The 12703-nt window shown below is 43.8% G+C and overlaps 1 protein-coding gene across 4 annotated transcripts in view; it reads left to right on the top strand.

Annotated features, from left to right (window-relative positions):
• The window catches only part of arhgef6 (Rac/Cdc42 guanine nucleotide exchange factor (GEF) 6), a 232536-nt gene that overhangs the window by 108080 nt on the left and 111753 nt on the right, over nucleotides 1-12703 (top strand). For all 4 annotated transcript variants that reach the window (XM_072271069.1, XM_072271071.1, XM_072271070.1 and 1 more), the window contains exons 4-5: nucleotides 4213-4340; nucleotides 5753-5954. In XM_072271069.1, the coding sequence (XP_072127170.1) occupies nucleotides 4213-4340; nucleotides 5753-5954 (330 nt within the window). The remainder of the gene's footprint in view (nucleotides 1-4212; nucleotides 4341-5752; nucleotides 5955-12703) is intronic.

A 12703-nucleotide genomic window follows, 5' to 3' on the forward strand; every position in this document is an offset into this window, starting at 1 on the left:
AAGGATCCAACTGCACAAGGAGGCATTGAGGCCAAGATCTTGAAGCTTATTGATTAGTTTTGAGGAGATGAATGAATGCTGAGATGTAGTTGATAAAGAGCATCCTGAAGTATTCATCTTTGCTGTCCAGATGTTCCAGGGTTGAGTGAAGAGTCAGTGAAATGGCATCTGCTGTGGACCTGCTGAGACAGTAAGCAATTTAAGCAATCCAAGTTGCTTCTCAGGCAGGAGTTGATATGTTTCATCACCAACCTCTCAAAACACTTCATCACTGTGGACGTAAGTGCTGCTGGACAATAATGAGCAGCAAGGCCGTTCCACACCTGCGCTCACTAACCCGCCTCTCGACAACCGCCATCCACCAGTACTTTATCATTCCCTGTCAGAGTCATCCAAGGTACAGACACGCCTGTGCCTAGCGTCGCTTTATGGACATATAAACTATCTTATTTATATTTATTGTGTTGTTTTAAAAGAATAGCATTGTGTTCTTTATCTTACTTTTTTTTTGTGCTGCATTGGATCTGGAGTAACAATTATTTTTTTCTCCTTTACACTTGTGTATTGGAATTGGCATGAAACAATCGTGAATCTTGAATACAAATATCACGTGTAAGGCATACAGATGGAATTGAAATGCTGAGTAGGCAAGCTATTGATGGGTATGAAGTTGAGGCATTTCTCCCTTGTATCCACAGAGTGTGCGTGTTTCTGAATGCAGCCTTGCTTGGTTGCCAGAACTGGTGAGTTCTAGTTTTGGAGAAAATGATGCCCAGGGGGTTTTCTTTGGACAAAGGTGAGCTAGAGGGGCTCGTTAATCGAGTTGTAAAGAGGGTGAACGTGTAGAAACAATTCCCCTTTGCAAACAGGAACTGAACTGCATCCTATCGGAAGGATGTGATTAGCCTAGAGAGGATGCAGAATAGATTCAAAAGGATGTTGCCAGGAATGGAAAGCTTGTGAGGAGGGTCTGCATAGGTTTTGACTGTTTTGTTTGGAGCGAAGGAGGCCGATGGGTCACTTTTTAGAACATATATGAGAAGCACAGATAAGGTGGATGGTCATAATCTTTTCACCCAGACTAGGAAGTCTGCAATAAGATGGCACAGGTTTAAGCTGAGATGGGAGAGATTTAAAAAATGACTTGAGAGGCATGTTCTTCCACGCAGTTGGTTGGTATAAGGGATAAGCTGCCAGAGGAGATGGTTAGAATTGCAACATTTAGAAGAGAATTTGGTACATGGATAGGAACATTTTAGAGAGCCAATTGAGAGTAGCATCTTGGTCAACGTGGATGAGAAGGGCCTGTTTCTGTACTGTATAACCACAGCTCTCTATGTTTAAGGTAATTGGTGAAAATATGGGTGTGGAGTTGTGGAAAACATCAGCAAGGATCTGGAACTCACTGCCTGCAAAGCAGAAATGTCATTACATTTGAGAAGTATATCAATGAGGATCTTGAGACAACAGACTGCCGAGGGCTACAAAGTGAAATTATTCACATTCTTACAGTGGGATAAGTAGAATTTCCTTCAATATTTTGTTTAAAAACTGTTGTAAGGTTAATTATCAATCTGTGGAAATTATGGGGATTCATTTAAAATGTGTTGACTAAGAAATGCTATTGATTTGGGGATAAGTTTGAGTTAGAATACTAATACAGTCCAGTAGAAGGCTTTTTGGCCCATCATGGCTGGTCCAGCTTTTGGAATAAGTTCCTCAAGTGTTCAGTCTCCCTTGCACTTTTGGGCAATTCACAACATTAAGTTACAGTAGTTGCAGGCTGACTTTGTTTTTGTGGCAAAGCAGAAATAACATCTTGTGTAATGGCAACTTAAGCAGAGACTTGAGCGGCTGTTCCTGTCCTTTTGTTCCTCTTGAGTTCATAACCAGGAAGTTCATGAGTCAACTTTGCCATCATTTTCTTTTTTGAGAAAAGAGCTGGGTGCGCAGTGGTAAATTCTGTCAAACCTGTGGAAATAGTGTGTTTACCATCTTATGTTTCTAAAGAAAATACAGTACCAGAGATCCTGGGGGAATGTGCTGTCAGCAGTGTATTTGTGAAAATGGTGCTGCTGATGGTCAGAGAACTGAACACTGATAACCTTCCTTTGTTGAAGCAAATCTGTGAGGCCTTGATTTGCCCCAACCCTCACCCAAGTAGTCACTGACCAGAAACATGAAGCTGTCTCTTCATAGATACTTGCTGGCTTCCTGTGCCTCTATAGAATTTCCAGCAAATATAGTTTTTATCACGGAACCATTAGTCTGTCCAGTGGGCAGTGTGGCCTGCATTAGTTGTTCATTTAGGTGAATACACTGTCATTGATCAAACCATACTCTCTAAGGAAAGGCTGCACCATCATTGTACAATGTGCTCTATTTACAAAGGCTGGTTTTATTGGATTAGAGTCCATGTTGTTTTTACTGTGTTTTTCCTTGTAGTTTTAGCTTTCTTTATGCTTGCTTATGTGTTTGCATAATCAACCATTTGCCTGTAATCGTTTCGTAACTATTTGTTTCTATACATCTGTCATTTATTTGTCTGCAGAGCTGAAGTGTGAATCAGTCACTGTTCACACAAACACAAGAGATTCTGCAGATGCTGGAAATCCAAAACAACACACACCAAATGCTAGAGGAACTCAGCAAGTCAGGCAGCATCTGAAGAAATGACAAACAGTCGATGTTAGGGTCAAGATGAGTCTTTGCCCAAAATGTAGACTATTTATTCCTCTCCATAGATGCTGCCTGACCTTTTGAGTTCCTTCACCATTTTGTGTGCAGTAGCTGCTCGCAGATTTTTTTTATTCAAACCCGTTCAAACTGGTTTGCAGTGTAGAAGGAGAGCACGTGGTCAAGTTCCTTTGTAACTTCTTTACTGGTGCAGGCTGACCCAGTCTGACCCCTACAGTGATGAACTGCTAATAAAATTCCTGTAATCACTATATTTTCATAGATTAAAAGTTCATAGTAAATTTATTATCAAAGTACATATGTCACCATATACAACCCTGAGATTCATTTTCTTGTGGGCATTCACAGCAAATACAAAGAAACACAATGGAATCAATGAAAAACCATGCACAAGACAACAAACTGCAAATATAAAAAGAAAGAAATATATATATAACATGAGATGAAAGTGAGTCCAGAGGGTGTTGGAATGTGTGATCTGAATCTTCGTTTCATTCTTGACTTCCAAAGAACATTTTGGATAACATCATGACCACACCTAAGAGTTTGCTTTTCGGAAAGTGGAAGAAGTTAGCCAGAATAATATTATCCACCCAGTCAGTTGGGCGTTTTGTAGGCACCTTGTTTGTAAGTTTAGTGATTGTGTAGGTCATGTTTCGAAATAAGCAGGTTTTTGACCTTTGATCAGATGCTATGTGAGCTGCTGAGAATTTACGGCATTTCCTGTTGTTTTTATTTCACATTACCAGCATCTGCATTTTTTTTTGTTTTTAGATAATCGTGTGACCAGCTAGTTTAGTTTTCCACCAGTTGTCACAACTGAGTCACCTTGTGAGCACCCACTGGGAAAGGTGCAGAGATGAGTTAACATTATAGGGTTCAAATCATCAACAAGAGAAAATCTGCAGATCCTGGAAATCCAGGCAACACACACAAAATGCTGGAGGAAATTTCTCCAGCATTTTGTGTGTGTTGCTGACATTATAGAGAATCAGGTTTAATAACACTGGCATAAGTTGTGAAATATGTTGTTTTGTGGCAGCAGTACAATACATAACAATAAAAACCATAAATTACAATTAGAAGTAGTACAAAAAGAGAGCAAAAGAAAAATAGTCTTCATGGAGTCGATGTTCATTCAGAAATCTGATGATTGAGGGAAAGAAGCTGTTTCTGAAACATTGAGTGTGTGTCTTCAGACTCCGGTATCTGTTCCTGGATGGTAACAATAGGAAGAGGGCATGTCCTGGGTGATTCATTAAGAAGAGGGTCTTTAATGGTGGATGCCATTTTCTTGAGGTGCTGTCAATGATGGAGCTGGTAGAGCCCAGATGTTCTTGATGCTGAAAAAGCTAGTGCTCATGATGGAGCTGACTGAGTTTCCAGCTTTCCGCAGCTTTTCAGAGCTAAGCTGAGGTTTTATAAAATGCGCTGACATATAACTGTCTTGTGCTTGTGAGGAGCAATCAGCAGCCCATTCACCTCTTTCCAATGTGTGTGTTTGTTTTCATTTAGAACGAGGGAGTGGAAGAACATGCTCCTCTTTCTCATTCAATCACAGTAACTCCGCTAACTCCTCGAGCAGCACACAGGCACCAGCTACAAAGGCAGCCAGGACTCTGCGGAGGCAGTCCAAGAACCTGGTAACGTATATCCTTCCAAAGCTGGTTTGAAGGGAAGCTGAGTTACAGTGAATACATCTCATTGCTTTTGGGAAACAATAGTGCATTTGTTTTTGTCATTTTATGATTGTCATTCAGATAGATGGACCTTAACCCAATTCCATTGTTTCACTCCATATCACCTTCCTCTTGTCCGTCTGCTAAACATTTCACACTCTTCAGTCCCTCTGCCTCTTACCTCTGGGAGAGAGTTCTGTTTCTAGCTTGCTATGTGCACAACTATTGAAGCCTCTAATAGTTTTAGTATCTGGGTTGATTGTCCTAAGTCCCTTTTTATCCCCTGACACATGGAACCAATATTTTTTTTAGATGTCCTTCAATAATAAATATCCTTGTTATGTTGCTGTGGGTATTGTTTTAATGATTTTGGGGCATCACAATAATGCAAAGGTTAGCACTTCGCTATTACAGTGGAAGTCAATTCCACGTTCTCTGTGAGAAAGGTTGTATGTTCTTCCTGTGAACCATATGGGTTTCCTCTGGGTGCTCTGGTTTTCTCCCAAAGAGGTATTGGTTAGTAAGTTAATTGGTCATTGCAAATGATCTTGTGATGAGGCTGTGGTTAAATGGGTGGGTTGCTGGGCTATGCAGCTCGTTGGGCCGGAAGGGCCTGTTTTGTGCTCTAAATAAAGTGAAATATTTTCCGACCTTGCCAACAATACTCTGCTTACTTATCCTCACCAATTCTCATAAATAATTAGAAATTACAGCCACCCTTGAATAACACCTGGGTGTTAGCCCCGCTGAATATTATCTCAGTAAGTGGCAAACGTGCTCCTACTTCCATGAAGTCAGCTCCAGTGTAGTGGGCTGAATGGTCCCTGTGTAGTGAGATCATAAGGTTGATTTTAACAGATTGTCATTCATTGCAGGGGTAAGTATATTTGAACATTTCCCTTTTAAACCTATATTGACCAATTGAACTGAAGGAGTAACGAAATTTAGTGGTTCATTTCTTTACTTTCCTTTGAGATCCTGTATGGAACATGCCCTTCCAGCCCTCCAAGCCACACCTCCTAGCAACCCTTGCCTAATCACAGGACAATTTATAATGACCAATTAACCTACTAACCAGTTTGTCTTTGGAATGTGGGAGGAAACTGGAGCACCTGCAGAAAACCCATGCAGTTCATGGGAAGAACATACTAACTTTCTTACAGGGGATGCCGGAATTGAATTACAAACTATGATGCCCCGAGTTAGTGTGCTAACCTCCATGCTACAGTGGTTAAGGTGGTTAAATCAGCCATGGTTTTAAGGAGTAGCATAGCAGGGACAAAGAAGCCGAATGGTCGTCTGTGCTCTTATTTCGACTCTGGGAGCACTTCAGTGAAATGTTGGCTGCTGGGTAAAGTACTGTGTGTTTGTTGCAGGACATGACTGAAAATGGGAGCCATCAGCTGGTGGTGAAAGCGAAGTTCAACTTCAAGCAGAATAACGAGGACGAGCTCTCATTCTCGAAGGGAGACATTCTGTATGTCACTCGGGTGGAAGATGGAGGATGGTGGGAAGGCTCATTCAAGGGAAGGTCAGGGTGGTTCCCCAGCAACTACGTACGGGAGATAAAACCCAGTGGTAAGTTGAGCATTGGGCCTTGCCTGGGCAGTTTAATGGGTTTTATGTTTCTAAATCACGGCTGGCTCATCCTGTTGATTTTCAGTGAGAGCAGTGAATATTTTCACTTTCTTCTTTTTTGGTAATTAATTTATTATTGTCACATGTTCCACGATACAGCGATAAATTTGTGTTTGTGTGATACAGAATATAGAACAGTACAGCACAGATGCAGACCTTTTGGCCCACAAGTGTTGTGCCAAATCAAAAAAGTTAGTAATCAGATGGCCAATTAAGCTAATCCTTTCTGCATACACATATAACCACATGTGCTTATCTAGGAACGTTTCTTAAATGTCCCTAGTGTATCTGCCTCTACCACCATCCCAGGCAGTGCATTCCAGACACCCACCACTCTCTGTGTAAAAAAAAACACTTGCCCCTCATCTCTCCTTTGAAATTACCCTCTCTCACCTTATATGCATGTTCTCTGCCATTAGACATTTCAACCCTTGGAAATAGATACTGTCTGTCTTCTCTATCTATACCACCCCTCATAATTTTATCAACCTCTATCAGATCTCCCCTCAACTTCCATCGTTTGAAGACAACAACCCAAGTTTGTCCAACCTCTTGTTATAGCATGTGCCCTTTAATCCAGGTAAACCTCTTCTGCACCATCTCCGAAGTCTTTACATGCTTGCTATTATGGGGCGACCAGAACTGAATGCAGCCTAACTAGAATTTTATAAAGCTGCAACATAACTTCCTGACTGGCTCGACTGATAAAGGCAAGCATGCCATATGTTGCCTTAACCACCCTATCAACATGCGTAGCCACTTTCGGGGAGCTATGGTCCCTCTGCTCAGCAACACTGTTAACATCTTTCCATACAAAGTTAAAGTTGAGTTCATTGCCAGACATACAAGCCCATGCATGCACATGTGTAATGAAAACTTGAGATGCAACAGTCACTGAGCATCAGATAATCAACCTACACAAGAAAAAGATAAATTTAGATTATACTCATTTTTCTATGATAATATCAAAGTAATACAAAACAAATACAAGAATGCAGAATATACTGTTGCAGTTAGAAATGAGAGCAGTGCAGGGTCATGACAAGACAGACTGAGAGATCAGGAGGCCTGTTCAAGAGTCTTGTAATAGCTCTTGAGCCTGATGGTGTAAACTTAAATCTGCCGGACCAATAACTACATCACAGACAGTTCTTTACTTTATCCTTTCACCAGTTTATTTGTTCGAACTCGGCTGGCGAGAAGGTCGGAACCAAGCATCAGAGAGACAGAATACCTATCTATCTATCTATCTCTCTCTATCTCTCTATCTCTCTCTATCTCTCTATCTCTCTATCTCTCTATCTCTCTATCTCTATCTCTATCTCTATCTCTATCTCTATCTCTATCTCTATCTCTATCTCTATCTCTATCTCTATCTCTATCTCTATCTCTATCTCTATCTCTATCTCTATCTCTATCTCTATCTCTATCTCTATCTCTATCTCTATCTATCTCTATCTATCTCTATCTATCTCTCTCCCTATCTCTCTCTCCATCTCTCTCCATGACGAACTTCTGTCTAACATGCAGAAACGTTACAATTTATAGAACTAGCAAAATAAAGAGCGCTTAGATAAACTGGTATTCTCACCAGGTCTGTTGCAGCAAAACTTAATTACTTAGATAAGAGAGTCCAATAAATCAAAGTTTTAACTACAATTGAATGTTGTGTCCAATCCTTATCAGTTATTCTCTTTTATTAGAAAAAGGAGAGAACTTAGTTCAGTATGAGAACCCAACTCTACATACATTCCCAGGGGACATCTGTGAGTCGTTAATCTAAACAAGCTGCAGGCAGATTCCCCAGCGAAGGACAAGCTTTGCACACCATCCAGAACAGAGCACACACAAGCTGGCACTTAATTTTAACCCATTATTTACAAGAGTCCGAGAATCATTTCGGACGTCCCCCAATGCCCTTAAAACTTCATCAATGGTACATGTTTTTAAGCTTTTGTATATTTTGCCCGATGGGAGAGGAGAGAAGAGAGAATGTCCAGGGTTGGAGGGGTGTTTGATAATGCAGGCGGATTTTCTCCACGCATCGGGAAATGTGGACAGGGTGCCTTACCTAGCAGCAAGGATAAGGCAGGTAATTGCGAGCCGGTGAGCCTTCTGTCAGAGGTGGGGAAATTACTGGAGAAGATTCGAAGGGACAGGCTTTATGTTGTTTGGAAAACCAAGGACTAATTAAGGATGGCTTTGTGCAGGAAAAATCCTGTCTCACTAAGCTAGTTAGGCATGTGGATGACAGAAAAATAGAAGGTTATGAGGGAGAGAAGTGAGGGAGGGATGGGTTGATCTGAGAGTATGTTATAAGGTCGGTGCAGCATTCCAGGCTCAGGGGCCTGTATTGTTCTACATTCTATGACTGAATTTCCTGAGGTGGTAACAAATGAGATTGTTGAAGGCAGGGTAGTGGATGTCTGTTTGGTCTTCAGTAAGATTCAGCATGGGAGGTTGGTATTCAGCATGAAGGTGGAGGTATTCTGGATTCAAGGTGAGGTGGGTGATTGGATCCAAAATTGGCTTTGTGGTAGGAGGCAGAGGGTGGTGAATTGAAAGCCTGTGTGTAAAAGTTGGGCATTAATGACTTGAGTGTGAATGATTTGTGAATCATATGAAAGTTAGTGGTGCTGTAAAAAGTGAGGAAGATTGTCTGAGGTTACAGCAGGACACAGAGCAAATGGATGGTTGCAAAGAGCCTAATCCTGACAAATGTGAGGTGATTCCTTTTGGCACCTGCCTGTGCTGCTGATGCCTCCCTCCCAGATGTGTTGAATAACTTCTATGCTCGTTTTGAGGTGGAAAATGACGTGGCGGCGAGGAAGACCACGCCTCCTCCAAACGACCAGCTGCTGTGTCTTACCGTGGCCGATGTGAGGAGAACCCTGTGCAAGGTCAACCCACAGAAGGCTGCTGGACCAGACAATATTCCTGGCAGAGTGCTTAGAGGATGTGCAGACTAGCTAGCTGAGATTCTCACTGGCATCTTCAACATCTCCCTGAGCAGTGCCGTTGTTCCTATGTGCCTCAAGGCCGCCACCATTGTCCCCGTGCCGAAGAAGTCTTCAGTGTCCTGCCTCAATGACTACCGTCCCGTCGCAGTCACATCCATCATCATAAAGTGTTTCCAGAAGCTCGTCATGAGGCACATCAAGACCCTGCTGCCCCCCTCACTGGACCCCCTGCTGTTCGCGTACCGCCCCAACCATTCAGCAGACGACGCCATTGCCATCACCTTCCACCTGGCCCTAACCCACCTGGACAAAAAAGACACGTATGTTCGAATGCTGTTCGTAGACTTCAGTTCAGCATTCGACACAATCATTCCTCAGAAACTGATTGGAAAGCTGAGCCTACTGGGCCTGAACACCTCCCTCTGCAACTGGATCCTAGACTTTCTGGCTGGGAGACCTCAGTCGGTCCGGATTGGAAGCAGCATCTCCAACACCATCACACTGAGCATGGGGGACCCCCAGGGCTGTGTTCTCAGTCCACTGCTGTTCACTCTGCTGACCCACGACAGTGCTGCAACACACAGCTCAAACCACATCAAATCAAGTTCGCCGATGACAAGACCGTGGTGGATCTCATCAGCAAGAACGATGAGTCAGCATACAGAGAGGAGGTGCAGTGGCTAACGGACTGGTGCAGAGCCAACAACCTGTCTCTGAATGTGAACAAAACAGAAGAGATGGTTGTTGGCACCGAACAACGACTCTCTGCTGAATATTGACGACTCCTCCGTAGAGATCATTAAGAGCACCAAATTTCTTGGTGTTCACCTGGCGGAGAATCTCACCTGGTCCCTCAACACCAGCTCCATAACAAAGAAAGCCCAGCAGCGTCTCTACTTTCTGCGAAGGCTGAGAAAAGTTCATCTTCCACCCCCCATCCTCACCACATTCTACAGAGGTTGTATTGAGAGCATCCTGAGCAGCTGCATCACTGCCTGGTTCGGAAATTGCACCATCTCGGTTCGCAAGACCCTGCAGCGGATAGTGATCTCAGCTGAGATCATTGGGGTCTCTCTTCCCGCCATTAGAGACATATACACCACACGTTGCATCCGTAAAGCAAACAGCATTATGAAGGACCCCACGCACCCCTCAGACAAACTCTTCTCCCCCCTGCAATCTGGCAAAAGGCACCGAAGTATTCAGGCTCTCACGACCAGGCTATGTAACAGTTTCTTCCCCCAAGCAGTTATGGTCGAAATGACAATAAAAAGTGACTTGACTTGACTTGGAAGTCGAGTAGGACTGAGACGTAAAGTAAATGGTAAGGTGTGAAGAAATGTTGGTATACAGAGATCCCTAAGGACGTAAGGCCATTGTTCCCTGAAAGTGGCAACACAGGTAGACAGCAATCAGAATCAAGTTTAATATCCAACCTCAACAGCCTTAATGATCCAGAGCAGATTCAAAGCTCGGACTTGAACTCCCATCTCCGACCTTGACTTCCAGACTGGGTCTTCACATGCTGCCGCTGGAACCCCCGTTTCCCTTTCCCCACCACCACTCCGCAATCCCATCTCTCTCTGGTCTTGCTGCCAGCTCTTGGGTCCTCAGAGACTCCATCTTCCTCTCACCCCACCATCCCTGAACACCACAAACCTCTCTTTTCCTCAGATGCTACCAACCCTCTTCCCCCTCCGATCCCAACTCTCTTCTGTGCCAGGTCTTCGCCATTCCCTCTGACCTTCCTCTCTCTGAGGCAGAACGTTGTGACTTCAGTAGGGGCCTTACCTTTGTCCACCCCTTAGTGAGTTCTGTGCCTGCCACGATGCTGAGATTTTCTTCCGCAGCCTCCGTCTCTAAGGCTACTTCTTTGGCCTGGACTCTCCACCCTGCATCAGTGAGCCCTTCTCCTGTCTTCAACCATCCTTCTCCTGTCTTTAACCCCCCTTCCTCTTCCTGGACACCCCACTCTGGTCTTCTGCCAACTCTGGACCTTTTCATTGACAACTGCCAATGGGACATCAACTGTCTCGACTTCAACACTTCTCTCTCTAATTCCAGCCTTACCCCTTCAAATGCTGTGCTCTTCACTCCCTCTGTACTAATCCTAACTTCACCATTCAACCCACAGATGAAGTAGTCTGGCGTTCCAACCGCTACCTTGCTAAGGCCCAGCGTCAGCTCTCAGACACCTCCTCTTTCTTACCCCTTGAACAAGATCCCAGTAAGGAGCACCTGGCCATTGTCTCCCACACCATCACTCACCTTATTAGCCCTTGGGATCCCCCAACCTCATAGATCCTGCACCTCCCATTTCTACCTCCTACCCAAGATCCACAAACCTGCTTGTCCAGGTAGCCCATTGTTTCAGCTTGTTCCTGCCCCACTGAGCTGATATCTGCATACCTGAACTCTTTCTTATCCTCCCTAGTTCAGTCCCTTCCTACCTACATCCATGACACTTCTGGACCTTTTCAATGATTTTAAGTCCCCTGGTCCCATCATCTTATTTTCATTATGATTCCTGTCACAGTATGTTGACAGGCCGACTAGGGGGAATGCCATACTAGACCTAGTACTAGGTAACAAACCGGGTCAGGTCACAGCTCTCTCGGTGGGTGAGCATCTGGGAGACAGTGACCACTGCTCTCTGGCCTTTAGCATTATCATGGAAAAGGATAGAATCAGAGAGGACAGGAAAATTTTTAATTGGGGAAGGGCAAATTATGAGGCTATAAGGCTAGAACTTGCGGCTGTGAATTGGGATGATGTTTTTGCAGGGAAATGTACTATGGACATGTGGTCGATGTTTAGAGATCTCTTGCATGATGTTAGGGTGAGAAGAGCAAGAAGGGGGCATGAGAAGGCCTTGGCGAGTAGGATAAAGGAAAACCCTAAGGCATTCTTCAGTTATGTGAAGAAAAAAAGGATGACAGGAGTGAAGGTAGGACCGATTAGAGATAAAGGTGGGAAGATCTCTTGCATGATGTTAGGCTGAGAAGAGCAAGAAGGGGGCATGAGAAGGCCTTGGCGAGTAGGATAAAGGAAAACCCTAAGGCATTCTTCAGTTATGTGAAGAAAAAAAGGATGACAGGAGTGAAGGTAGGACCGATTAGAGATAAAGGTGGGAAGATGTGCCTGGAGGCTGTGAAAGTGAGTGAGATCCTCAATGAATACTTCTCTTCGGTATTCACCAATGAGAGGGAACTTGATAACAGTGAGGACAATATGAGTGAGGTTGATGTTCTGGAGCATGTTGATATTAAGGGAGAGGAGGTGTTGGAGTTGTTAAAATACATTAGGACAGATAAGTCCCCGGGGCCTGACGGAATATTCTCCAGGCTGCTCCATGAGGCGAGGGAAGAGATTGCTGAGCCTCTGGCTAGGATCCTTATGTCCTCGTTGTCCACGGGAACGGTACCGGAGGATTGGAGAGAGGCGAATGTTTTCCCCTTGTTCAAAAAAGGTAGTAGGGATAGTTTGGGTAATTATAGACCAGTGAGCCTTACGTCTGTGTTGGGAAAGCTGTTGGAAAAGATTCTTACAGATAGGATCTGTGGGTATTTAGAGAATCATGGTCTGATCAGGGACAGTCAACATGGCTTTGTGAAGGGCAGATCGTGTCTAACAAGCCTGATAGAGTTCTTTGAGGAGGTGACCAGGCATATAGATGAGGGTAGTGCAGTGGATGTGATCTATATGGATTTTAGTAAGGCATTTGACAAG

Source organism: Mobula birostris, chromosome 10, assembly GCF_030028105.1.
Source record: "Mobula birostris isolate sMobBir1 chromosome 10, sMobBir1.hap1, whole genome shotgun sequence".
NCBI lineage: Eukaryota > Metazoa > Chordata > Chondrichthyes > Myliobatiformes > Myliobatidae > Mobula > Mobula birostris.